General features: G+C 38.1%; 1 protein-coding gene across 1 annotated transcript in view; it reads left to right on the top strand.

Annotated features, from left to right (window-relative positions):
- Positions 1–1,039: 1,039 nt before the first annotated feature.
- The window catches only part of LOC104076619 (tubby protein homolog), a 37,803-nt gene continuing 22,725 nt past the window's right edge, over positions 1,040–16,117 (top strand). The window contains exon 1 of the mRNA XM_009577539.1: positions 1,040–1,154. Within this exon, the coding sequence (XP_009575834.1) occupies positions 1,040–1,154 (115 nt within the window). The remainder of the gene's footprint in view (positions 1,155–16,117) is intronic.

Below are 16,117 nucleotides of genomic sequence, written 5' to 3'. Positions count from 1 at the left end.
AAGACAGTGATTCAGAATCTCTCCCATGAAATCTCAGGGAATTTTGCCATCAAGTTTTAACGGAGTTTGAAGTTTCCACTTTTCCTTTGATTTTTCTGTGGTCCCCTTTTCACGAAACTTTGTCATGTTTATAGTTAAACCTTGTGAGTTTAATTTTATGTTTTTCTATACGTTTCTTTTCCCATTGTTTTATAAACTTGCATGTCTACCAGCATCTCATTTTCAAATTCAAATACTTTCTATTTATGCCATAGTCCTGTACTAGATTCTGATCGTTTTGAAGTCATGTTGAGGTGTTCCACACAACTTACGGAGCTGAAAGAGGCCACTCTCCATTCTTGTTCTTCAGTCTTAGTCCATCTCCTTCCTAAAAGCAAAATCACTGTACAGGAGCAGGGAAATGGTAAGGTAATGGATAAGTAAAATTAACAGTTCAGTTCTCTGAGATTGTGGAAGAGGGCTCAAAGAGAGAAGTGCCTATGGTGCCATCGGATGCTGAAGGTTTTGGTTTTCAGCAGGTCTAGTTGAGAAATTAAAGTGTTTAATTAAAGTTCATCTTGTATAGCTGTTAAATTAGGCTCATGTCCAGCATTATCACTTGATTCTAATTTGCAGATTACCTGCTTTTAATTTACAGAAACTTAAACTGACATCTCTGCCTCATGCCCTTGCTTACCCTCCCATTGCTTCACAGCCAGTACTCTCACACTGTTGTTTTCCCAAGGGTTATTTCCAAGCAAGCTCTGACAGCTGGTGGACTGCTCAGAAAGATCTATTTTAATTATTTGCTGTTTTCAGTAGAAGGTGTTTTAGCAGTAGGTTGGTTGTGGTTTTTTGGAAAGATTTCCTATAACCCGATATCCCAATATCCCACTTGCCAACTGCTGCCACTGGAAAACTGGAGAAGGTGTAAAGATATCCATTGTTTTTCATCATAGATTGCTACTGTTTGGAGTCCAGTAACAGATGCTTTTCTTTGTATTTTCCTCAGAGAGCATTGCTAGAACAGAAGCAGAAAAAAAAGCGCCAGGAGCCATTAATGGTTCAGTCCAATGTGGACAGTCGCACAAGAGCACGCAGAATGAAACATTCAGAAGAACAAGCACCATTGGTTGAATCGTATCTTAACAGCAACAGCAGCACCATATATCATGGTATCTGAATATGATCTATTGCATGTATATTTACTGCACGTCATGGTATGATGCTCTCCATGTTAAATTGATGCTAATGAGAACAAAGGTAGTCTTAAACAAACAAAAACTTAATTCATCGTTCAGTTCAGATCTCTATCAAGTATACTGCACGTGCTATACTTTTCATCTGCCCTATCATTTCATTTTCAGTTGGTGGTCACATCTTTCAACAAGTTGTTGGCAGGTATTTACTGGACTAACTAATCATGCTGTGAGAAGTGCAGGTTTCAGAGTCTCTACCCCTGGTTTGCAGTTGGTGGAATTTTTTGGTGTGGTTACAGCTGCAGAATTTTTTCTTAGAAACTGGAAACTGCATTGATTAAACGTAAGACTTCATTAATAATGGACCTTTTTTATCTTGCTTCTGCAAGCAGATAGGCTACCATACGTGATTTCAGATGAAGAAGTATTTTTTCTCGTAGTATTATTTTAATTATGTTTTTCTAAGAAATATTAAATGCATTAGTAATATTTCTCTCTCTTTATTTTCTCTGGGTCTGGGATGAAAATTTTTAAGATGAAACTAAATTTCTTTCCAATCTGACCTAAGAATTTGATTTAGCATAGAATTTGAATTTGTTTTTTTCTTTATTTTTTAATCAGAGGAAACAGAATTTTTCTCTCTTTCCTCTTTCACACAATAGCTTATCAAAGGTACAGAACTGTTCTAAGAAATAGTATCTTATGGTACAGAGGTGCTGTCGTATACTAAACCTCCTGTATTGTCAGTTGAACAAGGTTTTAATTTTCACAGATCAGAGAAACAGACACTATCGTCCCATAAATGATAGCAAATTTCATATCTGCACTAACTGAGCTAAATTTTGCAACAGTTTGCACCAGAGTGGACTTTCTGACTTAAGTGAGATTAACTGTGCTCTTAAGGTAAAAGTGACCCTTCCTGTAATGTTATACCACACCATTTGCTGGAATACTTACTAATTTATTCTCCTTAAATCAGTTTGTTCTAAGTTTGTCTCTCAAACCCCTTCAAGATTTCACAAGGTTTCAGAGAAGCAAAAAACCATAGTAATGTTTCTCATATTTAACCCAGAGTTTGTTAATCCCTGGGGACAGCTGTCCTTGTAATAAACTGTGCAGTTAGCAAAAGCCAACTTAGGAGAATTTAATTACCTAGTAAAGTGTTTTATGGCCTTGTAAAATCCTTTGTTAGGAACGTTGCTTTGAAAATACTGTAAGAACTCCAAAAGTGTCCTTTTTTGGTGTGGTCTTCTCTGGGAATGTGCTTAGTGTCTTAGGTTACACTATTTGCATGGTACGTAGTTAGGTTTTGATGGCCATTTTTAACTATGGTATTCAGCTTCTGGGTTGGCGCTTTTTTCCCCTTCAATGAAAACATTTGTATGGGGGAGTGTCGGATGCATGAGACAGCTGGGCTGTTTCTAAAGAACTATTCTGCTCTTTTCCGTTCATTTGTTTCTGTTATGGGCATGCTGATTTTAAGTTAAGAATGACTCTTTGATGGGAGGTGATGGTCTGCTGAATGAACTACATTGCTTGGATGAGCATGTTTGTGAAATCAATTCCTGTACTGCAAATGCTACAAAAAGAACTTCTTTCCACCTATCATCCTCCTCTACTCTCTTTTTTTTCCTTGTACTAATTCTGTGTAGCACAAAAGTACTTGTTGATTTCAACAAATAATTGGATGCCTGTGTGGAGATATCTCTATGGGACTTTGAGCAAAGTAGGTCAGAGATAATATCTCAGCAATTCTGAGATGTTAGGCGTTCTGTACTGGGAAATTTTCTTTCATACACTGCCATAAGCTCATTCTGATGCAGTTATCTGTGCTGCAATGGTTCCCTGATGGGCAACTCTACTCTGGAATAAAAACTCATTTCATTCCAGAATAATTATCAGAGTGTGGAGTAAAAAGTCAAAGTCACTTTTGTTTTGGAATAGAACATCGGCCTGGTGAGCTATTTGTAGGTAGATATAGTGGAACAGCATATTTCGCTAGTTAAGCTGATCATAAGTTTTTCCACGTAAAGGAGCCCTTGGCTGCTTTTGAACCTCTGCAGGGGGTTGCAGGGTGATTGCTGCTAGTCCTCTGGCTGCACGTGTATTTTGCTTAATCTAGCATGGAGCTGAAGGGAAGTGCAAATAAATCTGAGATGCAGTAGGATGGAGGGATATTAATTAAGGGCAGATGGGGTAGCTCACAAAGAGGATAATACAGATGTGGCTTTCCTACACTTGTGTTGCTCAGGATTGAAGATGCTGGGACCAGTTTAATTCAGCATGAAACCAAGCAGCTACAGGGTTCTTCTGAGTTTCTTTTTTGTTAGTTTAATAAATAACGAAATGGCTTTGCTGAAAGCCTGTCTCCACGGAGTAAGGAGGAGTATTGCTAGGATCACCATACTTTTTCCTAGGTACCTTCAAAGCAGCGAGGTGACATGTTGGTAGGATGAAATAGTATCTCTGTTCCCTGCCAAGTGTTACTAGCAATTCCTCTGAGTGCCATGAGACTTTTAAGGAGATGGGTGCCCTTCCACTGAGGAAGTGGCTCTGCAGAATTCACCATACACAAGTCTCCAGACAGATAATTTCTTAGTTTCTGCCCATGTTTCACCTAAAGGTAAAAGTTTTCAGATCCTGTAGCTTGTAAATGACTTGCATGTAGTATACCTTTTAAAAACCTTTTTGTTGTTGGCATAATGCCTAATTAACTAATAACAACAGAAGTATTTGAGTTATCTGCGGGAACTGACATGAATTAGGTTGAACAGGCCAACCCGAGATAAAATGAATCCTTGGCACTGTGGTCCATGAGTAGTTAGTTTAAGCTCAAGTATTAGCCCGTGGTAATGCAGTGTGTGCCTGTCAGCATCTGTAGATCAGGTAGGAAGAAGTGTGCAGGAAATTGCTTTTGTAACTTGGAAAGGATTATAGAGATATATTTCATGGGAAAGAACCTCTTGGTTTATAATCTGTGCATCTCGGAACACATAAGCACAGTAGTAGAAGTAGTTTCATGGCAGCATTTCTAGATAAGTCGGGGACAAAGCTGAGTGTATGGAGGTAACAGAAAGTGTTCATGTAAAATGATGAATGCAGTGTCCGGTTTTTTTTTCCTTTTTTTTTCCTTTCCCCCCCCACCCACTGAAATGGAGGTATTAATATAGTTTTGGGACCACACTTGTAGATAAGACCCTAAATTATCTGCCTGCCATTTCAAGCAATAGGTATCCTTCCATTAACTTCCATGATGTTTGGCTCCAGTTGTTACTATTACAAATAATGCCTCTCTCTTGCAGTACCAAACACAATTTCATCACTGTTTCATCATTATAAATAGCAAAATAAGAACCAGTGACAACATTTTGTATTGCTATTTAGTTAACATTGTATATAAAAGACAACAAAGTCATTTATTCACTGGAAGAAATTTAATCCTTCTGTGTAGGAGAGATCACTTGCAAATTGCTTTGTCTTCTCTTTCTTGTGTTCTTGTTTATTTTCGATTCGGTGTCCTTCATAAGGACATATTGCTACCTGTTTGTTTAAAGTTTTTATTAAATTTTGCTTGCCGTTCTGTAATGCCTCACAGTCACATCTGCTGGTTTGTTTTCATGTATCTCTACGCCACTTATTTTGTGAAGTTTGTTGAAAACCTGAACAAACATTTTAGCCTGATATGACACTGCAAAATTCTGCTATGAGTACAGTTCTTTTCAATCTGGATTGCAAATACATACTGAGCTTTCCCAGAGCCAAGTTAGCATGCAGAGATACACTAGTTACTGCAACAATTTAATTAAATTATTTAATTACATTTAATGTAAATTATGAAAGCCCATTTTTACAGAGAAGAGTAATTTTACTTCTGTGAAAATGGTGAATTTCCATTAGGGAGTGATTTTTCTTTTCACAGCACTGAGGAAGGCAGTGATTTGAATGAGTGCCAGATATGCTTTCATTAGTATTACCATACTTTGTTGCAGCTGTGGCTTTTTTTTTTTTTTTTTTTAAGACTTGAAATTAAAAATGTTTTCAATTAGATACTCTCAGAGTAATTTTCATGGCAACTTCCAATTTAGAGATTTAGATTAACCATGTGTAAAAAGGCAAAATTATTTTCTTACTTTCCTTCTTTGACATTTGGCAGCACATCTAGATGTAATGGTTGTGTCGTATGTTGAACAGACTTCTGATGACAAGTCATAGCTCTGGATTGTTAAATCTGACATGTCATTCTGCTCCTTTATCATGAATGATGAGAGAGAGTTTTCTGATAACTATCAAGCAGTCAGCTTTATAAGATGACACCAGTTAACCATTCATTTAAAAAACCATATATTTGCATGTTCATCAGAACAGTGTCTCGCCATCCCTGTTTCCCACTGACCTTGAAATGAGAAGGTATTAGTTTATTTTTTGAAGATAGCAATGAATGTTCTGTGCATGACACTTAATACTGAGAGATCAGGCAGCACTCCAAGTATCATGTGGGCAAAATACTTAACTTCCAATGAGCATATATTCTGAAATCTCCCTTTCAGCTGCAGTCTCTTCACCTTCATCCTTTAGAGCATCTTTTTGATTTATCAGCAGTCCTTGCTGCACATTTCCAAAATAAACAAACTAACCTGGCAGCAACGATCAGATAGCAGCGGGTAGCAAGTGGTTTAGAGGTCTTTTTGTGGGTCTTGGTACTGAAAGATTTGAGAAGGAAGTTTAGAGGCAATTGCGCACAATTGCTTGAAAAACTCCCTTCTCTTTGCTTTAAAGTTCCACTTAAAGTATATTTACTTTCACTTACCACTTCACAACTAGCCATTATTTTCTGTCCTCTGACAATCTTGGTGTTGGGAGCAGGAGGGGCCAGGAGGTGAGGGTGACCCCAGCACAGGCAATGCCCTCACAGATGGGGAACCATCCCACAGGCTCTGAACGTGGCGGGCAGAGCCGGCCGCTGCTATGGGATCCTCAGCAGTCCCAGACATGGCAAGGGATGAACCGGGGCCAGGGCCCTCCAGGGCGCCAGTCAGGGCGGAAAGGCGATGGGGCCAGAGACGAGGCTGCAGCGTGCACACGAGGGGTCCGTCGAGCAGATGAGCTACCTACAGCGTAGTGCCAGGGTCCTCCCAGGAGACACAGCTGCAGCACAGCCCCGGGCGGAGCTGAAATGGAGCCCGTGGGCAGGGTGTGGGTAGAAGCCCTCAGGGAGGCTTGTCAGGGCAATTAAAGCCTACTCGTGCCCTCAGGGCCCCGATACACAAAATAATTATGTAATTTCTTACTGTCCTTAATCTTCCTGGCACAGGTTTTTCATGGATATTTTTAGCTTTCCTTGTTAGTTGTCTGCTTTCCCAAGGAGTCTAATTCATTGCTCTTAACTCTCCATTTCACGTGCTCCCTTTTCTTTCCCCCCCTCCCCAGGGGCAGACAACAGATATCTGGGGGTTAAGAAGGATTTTTTGTTTAATTCCCTCCTTTGTTCTTTCTCAGGAAATCTCCTTATAGCAATGAGTTTTGATAATGTCCGTAAGCAGCATCAGGTTCTCATGTACACTTGTTCCTTTTTTCTGAGCCCGTTCACATGCAGTTTCACTTACAAGTATTTTCATCTTTCTAAAACCAGCCTGATAAACACACCAGTGTTAGATACGTAAACTGCAAGGAGCCGTAGGGAATTTATGGGCAATATAATTTTTTGGGAATCTGGAATCTAACTGTAAGTTACTGCTTGCAGGGGTAATGCCTTTGATTGTAAGCATTTTGAAGCAGAAATCAAATCTTTGTATGTGATTAAATAGTACCACCTAACACACCAGAGTTCTTGCCCTAATTCAGGCCCTTGTATTTAACTAATTTAACTAATTGTCTATATAAAACTAATCAAAATATTTCATTGCATTGGAAAATAGACTGGGTTTGCCCATCTTCAGAATGTTTCTGATAGAATCCAGTGTCTTTTAGATGATTGTAGAAACACTAGACCGGTTCAGAATCTAAGTTGATCAAATAAAGTAATAAGGAACGAGAGCCCAAATAAGCAGCAAGATTCACTAAATCTAGAACTTTACAAAGTAAAATAGCAAGCCATTCTTATAGTGAAACACAAGAGCATCTCAGGCAACAATAAGAGAAGGACAACTAATTTACATTGATTTGTTAAGGTACACCGACTGAACTATAGTTTATCTTTCTTTGCATGATATTAATTCTGGATTTCACTTTTACTGTTGAGAGGACGTTGGTAAATAGAATTAATATTTGCCTTATACAGTTGAGCTAATCATTTGCATCACATACCTCATTGTCTTGTTCAGCCTCTTTCTACTTAAGGTGTTTTCCAGACAGACTGCACAAATTTTTAATGTATCCATTTAAAAAAATCTTTTTGTGATTTTTTCACTCACTTCATTCTTCGCGTAATGTACTGATCAAACCCACTTTTTTTGCCACATGGCATCTTTACGTGATAGGGATTGCTAAGTTAAGATTCATAGATTTGTTTGTTTGTTTGTTTCTTCCTCTAAGATCGTAAGTGTGTGCAAGCACTCATATAAAGAAAAATGGTCATGCAAATGGAAAAAAAAAAGATCTGCATTTTCATTGCATGCTACTCTGAAACTAATTTCCTGTGTGAACGTCTCATCATGAAGGCCAGATGGAAAAACATGCTTTTCATTTTCATTCACTGAAATATGTGTGGATAACTATCTTTCAATATTTTGTTTCAGTTCGTGGAGTCTGCATCACAGATTATTCACTTACTTACAAATTGCATCCTTTTGTTTGATTCTGCATTGTAGCTGCATACAGCATCCCTGAAACATGCGTGTTGTCTAACACAGAACTGGTTCATGGGAGAGGCTTCTTTTTTCCACTTTTAGCAGTTAGACCATTGGTGATGCAAGGCAAAGCCAGGACACTGCCCTTGCATTAATGCAAGTCCTTCTACACTCACCTTGTACTATGTTAATAGACTATTTGTTTGTTGTTCCTCTTTTCTTTTCAGCTCAGATCGTGAATTAATATCGCAATCTGTGCTTTTTTCTGTCTCCCCAAAAGTATTTTTTTATAATACTGTATTGAGGTTAGTAGTCAGTATTTGATTTAATGAACATAGATGAATAACACTAAAATCGAAATCATGTCATTGTTTTATTTGAAAGCTTGCCATTTATCTCAAAACTATTTCTCACAATTTATGTATCCAAATGAGAATGAAACACCAGATCTGAGAGTCCAGCATTATTTGCTGTTTGGAATTCTGTCTTACCACAACACATACTCCTCCATTTTTGTCTCATCTAAATGAAAATTCTAGTATAAACAAATAATTCTAATAGAAAAGGTAAATCTGTGGGGTTTTTTTTAAGTGAAGATTTTAATAATTTGGGGTGGGGCACATGGATTATCAGGCTAGATTTTCAAATGTAGTCTCCTATTGGTTAAGATAACTATCAATAGGGATTTTTAAAGTTGCCTAAATCTCTTTTTGTATTGAAATTAATGCATTTTTGAGTGACAGTTTTTGAAACTCCATCCCTGTATAGCTGCATTTAAGGTTCTTCTTTTATTTGTCCTGTGGTACTGCTATTATTGTTTTTAACTTTTTAACATCCAACTAAGGACATAATCATATTGTCATATCAGTGAATATTATCTAGGGAGGCCAGTTTATCTCATTTTCCTTATTCAGGCATTCTTGCAGGGAACTCTAAATTGTTTTATGAGGCTATCTAGAGTCTGTGGAGAAAGCATGTTAGAGTTTGCCTCAAGGTTCCCATCCTGCTGAGGAGGGAAATTCTTGTCAGGCTGTTACTTAGTGATCCCAAGATGTAGTAGAGGGCAGAGAGGAGGACATTTGATCCCCTGATGAACGTTTGAGGATAACCACTGCCTCTACAAATTGCTCAATTATCCCTTCATCTCCGCAAAAACAGACTAGAAGGAGTGCTGGTTCAGTAAGTTCAAAGATCCACATGCTAATGACCAGCTGCAGAGCGAGTACAGAGGGTATTAGAAATGGTTGTTCTTACAACTCTCCAGGGCAGGAGAAAGCACTGGAAGGAGAACACCTTTTTTTTTTTTTTTTTTTTTTTTTTTTTTAATTTTGCTCCACGTCTACATTTGTTGGACCCACTGAGCAAGGCAGGTCCACAGATCTCTCTCTGTAGGTCGGCAGGCTTCAGAAGATGGCCCATTGCCCACTCCTCTGCAAGGGTCAGTGTCTTGACTGGCCCTGTATACAGGAACTGCTGCGCTGCATAAATTTCACTTCCTACCACGCGTCAGCGGGCAGCACTTACACGTGAGGTATGTGGGGAGGTTAGCGCTTAGGGGCAGGGGAAGACCCCTGCTTACCCGGTACTTAACTGCAAGTACGTAGCCAAGTCCCCTGGAACTCAGTCCTGTCCAGAACTGAATTTGTACAGTCAGTAGCAAAACTACATAATTTCTTTGATATTTGCAGTCACAAGAGAAAACATTAGTGAGCAGATGAGCCTTAGCCGAGGTCTGCTATTTGCTGAATAGTTAATAGCTAAGAATAAGATGGTGGGGTTTTGTGGTGGAGATGGTATTTTGGGATTTCATTTGGATTTATTTTAGAGGTAGTGCTTTAAATGTAATGTTAAAGCTCAGAAAAGCATCCTTTAGAAACAGGAAATTCTGTGCCAATTCCTTTCATGAACCCAGCTGCAGTATCTGCGCATTTATGGTTTAAATCTTATTTTGCAGCCTCCATCACTTATGTCTGAAAGTCCTGTTTGTCATAGGCAGCAGTGATGGTATATGCTCAAAATGGCTACTGGACTGAAATCTTGTTCTCTGCCTTACAGAGTAAAGCAATGGCAGTATTTCCTTCCCTGTCCTTTGGAGCTCCATTACTGTACTTATAATCAGATATCTCTTGCTGAAAGTTATGAGACAAAAGTAATTAAAAAAGCTTCGGGCTTTTACTTGTTAGATCAAAGGTTGGCTGACAAGAAAGTGAAGATAAGTCTTTAACTTTTCAATTAACAATGTCAGAATATTTCATCCTTTGCTGATTAATCATTGCTTTGGACCAAGTAAATGATGCTTCATCTGAGTGAATGAATATGGCCATATTTAAAAGGATTTAGAGAACTGTCTGGTCATTTAATATAGGTCATTTGTAAAGTACTGAATTTAATTATAACATGGATTATCATCTTTAAAACAACGAAAAGAACATACCCTAGTTTTTGAAGAGAGACTGAGCTACAAATACAGGACAGATTGCTGGCTTGGCAAATCCCACGTATTTAAAGACTGTGGAGCAGGGACTCTGTGGTTCCCTGCTTAGTCCGAGGCTGCTCTGCCCATGGAAATAGGACCTAGTGTACTGCCTTTTATGTGCCATTTTCCCTGGCGTCCTGTGCACTCACTCCTTTGGTTATGTCTTATTAATTTCCAGTGCTCCTTTACACTCAGGAAAGGGACTGCAATCTTGTGATTAGTGCATGATAAAGTCAGGAATGAGGACTTGGTCAGTGACAAGCTGTTTCTTTGGGCCTTTAGTCACTCCTTTACTAATTTAATGTATATGCTCTATGAAACTTGAACTCTTCCTCTGTGTAATGAGAAAAGGAGCATGTGTTTATTGTGTGCCTCAGATGCTCATTGTGTTGTGAATGTAATGCTGTTCATAAGAGATTGCTGTGCTGGGGAGGGTAGCTGTGAGTTTGTAAGCTACAGTCTACACAGACAAGACTAAATCCGTTTAATCTTACTTCTCTGAGAATCTCCTTGGTGTTTCCATGGCTATTCATGCGCATGAAGGATTTGGTGAGCAGGAAAGTTGCCTCACAGACCAGAAACCTAGGGAAAATTTCCCCCTTCAAAGAGAGATTACTGGCAGTCCACACATCATTGAGCATCATTTGGTCTTTTGGGGGTTTATGAAGTTTGTCAGGATATTTTTAAAGTAATTTTATGGGCAACCAGTTCTTTCCGGTAAGGTTCCTTAGTTGACTTCTTTTATCCTTTTAAAGAAAGCACTTCAGTTTTGGGAAAAAGAAAGGGATGGCAGGAGGCCCCAAGTGCCAGGGTGATACTCCTCTAAGATAAACCACAGTCACCAGGTGAAGCGAGTGGGGCTCAGCAAGTAACAGTGACCAGCAGCTGACACCAAAAGTTATTGGTGCTCACCTACAGGTTGTTTTGTTCAGGGTGTAAAGTTTGAGGATTCCTTTATGTGTTTCACAAAGGTAATTGCTTTTATGCCTTTGTAAACTCAAGCTTTCACTTCAAGGCTTGACCTGGCCAGAAGAAGGTTACTCAGTGTGTTGCTTTCACAAATTCAAATACTGACCTGAAAGTGTGTCGTGCTTTTAGAAAATGATAAAGCCTCTTTTTACTTTGAAAACAAGTAGCATTGCATGAATTATGCTGACATTCACAGTTTATGCCATGCATATTAAGTCGAGACTTCTAAGGAATTAATTAATTTGTGTATGTTACAAAGTAGGAGGAGTTTTTAATTTTAGCTTGGGTATAGTTTCACCATAAAATGCATGGCCGTTCTACTCATCGTACTGTGATATATACAATTGTGCAAGATGTGTTTTGAAAATAACCTTCTGATGATTCCTTGTTTGCAGGGTTAGGATGTAGCTTTAAGCATAGGTACTACAAAGTCTAAATAAAATTTTTCTGCCTTCACGCTGCCATTGTTGATGATCAGTCTGGCAGAGCTTTACTATGATGAAAAGTGCTTCCTACAATAGCTTAGCAACATACTAATATTCTGATGTTACTTTTGGCCTGAAAGTTAGGAGCTGATGTATTATTGGAAGGAGGAAAAAAGTTAGGAAATACATCCCAGCTAACCTAACACTTTCAGGTTTTTACTGTAGCTTTGCAAATTCTGGTTTATTTGACTCTTCTCTCTGCATGAATTGTCTGAAATACCAAACAAACTCTGCTATGTCTGCTTACTCTTTCATGCCTTCACAGAGTTCTCAATTCATTCTCTCTTCTCTCTCTCTCTCTCTCTCTCTTTGTTTCTCTCTTCTCTCTCTCTTTTTCTTTTTGGTGGGGTACCCTGAATCTCTCAAGCAGTGCAGGAGGCCGAACAGGAAGATGTAAAGGTGGTAGTGGATGCCCAAGCTCCGAAACCAACTAAAAAAACCAAGGCAGCAGCTGCGAGCTGTCAGACTGGCAGCACCAGAAAGGAGAAAAAAGGGAAACACAAAGGTTAGCTGCATGCGGCTGAATGTCAGATGTTGAATTGACTGCAAAGTACTTATTTTCTTTTTTTTTTTTTTTTTATTTCTTTGAATTTATGAAAATTGCCTAAAAGTAATTTCTTGAAATTTTTATGAGATTGGAAAATGTGAGTGACTTGGTCTTGTCTCGACATGTACAGCCTGGGAGTGAAGAAGGGCTAAAATTTGTAAAGTGAGTCTTTTCTAAAGGAGAGTGTTTGTTCAAATTGCAGAGGAGGAAAAAAGTACTGATGGAAAGATGCTAGTGTTTTCCCACAGTGTTAAAGAAATGAGAACCATCTTACAGCAAAGTGGTTTTTTAGACTATCTGCGTGTAATGTAATTTGGTGAAACAGCCTTAAATTGCAGTCATTTCTGTCCAGACTCTTACTGAGGTTTAAACTATACAAATTAGAGGTTAAGTGGACATTTTGAAAATGAATTCAACAAAACTGAGATAACATCTCAAAGGGGTTCTTCAAGTTGTTACTTCAGTGTTACTCTCTCCCACCTGGTCAACGTATGGGAGGTGTTTGTATGAAAAATTTTCTGCAATGACTTTGGCTAAGATTAAGTAGACAACAAAAATACACTATTGATAATGACAAAAGGGTAGGTAGAAATGACATTGCCATTATTAGATTTACTATTTGAGCTACATAGACTAGATCGAAGAAGTAACATGAGCTACTTTATAGAGGTATTCAAATTTTTTATATACATATATATATATGCACACTCACAAAAAGAGAGAGGTTTTTGTACCACATACAGTTCCTTTTTGTTTGATGGCGAATGACTAATGAAATTTAAAAATACCTTTCCAATAATTTGCAGTTCTTGGGTAAGGCCACTGTAACACTATCCTGACTGGACTGTACTGTATTCTTGTCTTGCCTATGTCCAACACTCTCTCCATTATTGCTTAAGTAAGAAAATAGTGTATGTCCTTGACTATTTAAAGTCTATTTAAAGATAGCAATGACTAATAAGGGTAATTATTGAGGTCAGAGTATTGGGCCTTATCTATAGGGTTTTTGCGGGACTTGAGCCTGCCTTATCAAAATCCTTTACACATCCTTTACATATTGCAGCTTAATTCTTGAGATCTGAATTTACAGCGTCTCTATGTCTGTAGTCCCTCTGGCTGCAAAGAAAGCCCTAGGTTAGACATGCTTTAGAGTCTGGCCCTGAGGTAAAGACTTTATTCACATACTTGAAAAAAAGATGGTGTGTGTCAGTATCTAGGCTTAAAATAGTAAGGAAAAATCAAAGGTAAAATTAATTGAATGTAAAAATTGTTGGCAAAAAAAGTGAACAGAAGGGTAATGTTTTTCAATTTAATGTAAAAAGTAATGCAGCTCCAGCACAGTGATACAGATGCCAAATTTTATTTTGAAGTACATCTTGCTGAAGAGTAAAAATTCTTTTACTAGTTAAAGAAAACCTGTCTTAGGCTGTAACTGAGCATTGTGCAGGGTAATACTTAAATCATGGTTATTGCATAACCTTGAGGCTCTGTTTCATCTCATATAATGCCTGTTTTGCCTTTTTGGGGTATCTATGTCTGTCCTATGTTCAGAACTTAAGAAATTGTGCTGGTCAGTTACAGTAGGTTTGATTTGACAAATTTGCATTGTATAACACCAACGTGTGTATACATTCACATGTTTTCTAGGCAGTTTTCTGATGAGCTCTTGGCTAAAATATTCCATGAACAAAATCCTAGCCGCAGGCCTAGTGAGGCACGTAGCAAGAAACAGTAATCATTGGAGTGTGTGATTTCCAGGGCTATTCTGCAGACACTGGTCACGTACGTGCTGGGGCTGCGTTTGCTGGATAGCTCTCTCTGAACTCATCATCTGCTAGGTGTGGGCAAGTTACTCCATGAGCAGTGTGTGCTTACTGTGAAGGAGTTGCACAGGTTTTTATTATCTCACAGCAGGTAACACCTAGTATTTTTCTCATATGCCAATAATATTTTTATTCATTTTCTGAAAAATTCCCCAAATAGGCAAATGTTGGCATATTTTAATAGAAGCAAGTTGTGTCAGTAAAAGTCATGTCACTTTATGTAGACTGAGAACTTTTGCATGCTGATACTGCTCTGTGTGTTGAAAACTAATACTGTTAGCTATAGAAATCTCTGCTTCTGCTGCAATTCCTGCTATGCTATGCGTGGTCTTCCCTGGCCTTCAGCATTTGCCCATCAATTGCATCTTATGTATGTTTTCATAGAGTGAAGGTGTTATTCATCAATTATACTAAAGAAAAATTTGAGCACCTCCTCTCCTGAAGTTTATGTTGATGATTGGTAAGAAATCTCAAGTAACAAATATACCTAAATTTGGAGTGTTTGCAGGGGATTATAACTGGATTTCGAGTCTTGCATCCTTATTGAAGCTGCAAAATGTTTTGTTATTGGATGAAAAAGTAAAACTGAACGCAACTTCAAAATTCCGGAGGGATTTTACTGATCAATCCACTACAGGCATAGCTAGTTTGTGTTGCTTAGGAATGAAGAAAATGCAAGTGGTAGCAGAACCTTTAGTGGAACTTGTATCAATTTCTCACTTACTTTTAAGAGTAAGTAGGAGTCTTAAGAAAAGATTTTATAATTATATTGAATAGATTTGCTATTAACTTCAGATCTAACTAATGAAAATGGATGAAGGTTAAATGGTTTTATACCTTTTGTGGCACAAGAGATTTTTTTGAAGGAAGTTCATTGGTAATTAGACCAAATCTTGGAAGTTTTAGGTTCTGCTTTTAGCTTTGCAGTTGCTTCAGGTTTTGTCTCCACTCTGACTACTCTGACTGTAACCTTTGTGTGTCCTGTAAGTGAGCAGGATGAATGCTTAGGGGTGAATGCACTTCACATGCTAAAATAGTATTTTAAAGGTTTCTGTTAGTATTTAGCTATAGTGAGCATTACCTTTCCAAGCATAGCCAAGCTCTTTGTGCTTTAAGAAAAAACAACCTTTAGAGCAGATCCTGTGAATAATAAGCTAATTTAGAGCAAAAATCATTGAATTATACATGAATAGCTCTTGAAGCTGTAGTGTAATGATTTTACTCTGGTCTTAGATGTGTAATGCTTTTTTAAGTGGCTCGAAGAATGATGAAACTGTGATCAGAACAATGTGCTAAAGACAAATATGAGGGAAATATTAGGTTTAATGAGGTTATGCTGACATAAGGCAAGAAAAGGAATGTGGCTAATTGCTTATGTAGAGCTGATTGTGCCTCTCAAGTTAGGGGTCAGTGCATTTTGTAATTCTGTGATGGGTAGTATGGTATTTAGCAATTTTTTCTAAATCTGTGATTATTACTGGTATTTCATTCTTAATGGCAGTATCCAGTATACACTGTGCCTGTTTTTAAGAAGAAACATCATTTTTGTGGGAGAGAGCCTGAAAATGCAGTAAGTTGATGACATTTTATAGTAGCTTAGCTCATTAAACTGGTATTTCTGAAAGCTTTGGTCTCCCAGTTTATTGTTTGACATAATATTCAGTATTGGGAAAAAACCCAAAATGTAACAAATGAATATGTAAAATGGTTGTCTTTCCAGTGGAGATAGTGGATCTGGTTTGATTTGTGACGCTAGTAAGGGGTGATTAAGGATATTAGTGAACCTGGTGTACAGTATCACTAGATGGTTCAACTGAAAAAAAATGCAAACAAGTGAGAATGGTTGCAGCAGGA

This window comes from Fulmarus glacialis, unplaced genomic scaffold, assembly GCF_000690835.1.
Source record: "Fulmarus glacialis isolate BGI_N327 unplaced genomic scaffold, ASM69083v1 scaffold19535, whole genome shotgun sequence".
In the NCBI taxonomy this organism is placed as follows: domain Eukaryota; kingdom Metazoa; phylum Chordata; class Aves; order Procellariiformes; family Procellariidae; genus Fulmarus; species Fulmarus glacialis.
This window is presented reverse-complemented; position numbering and strand designations above follow the sequence as displayed.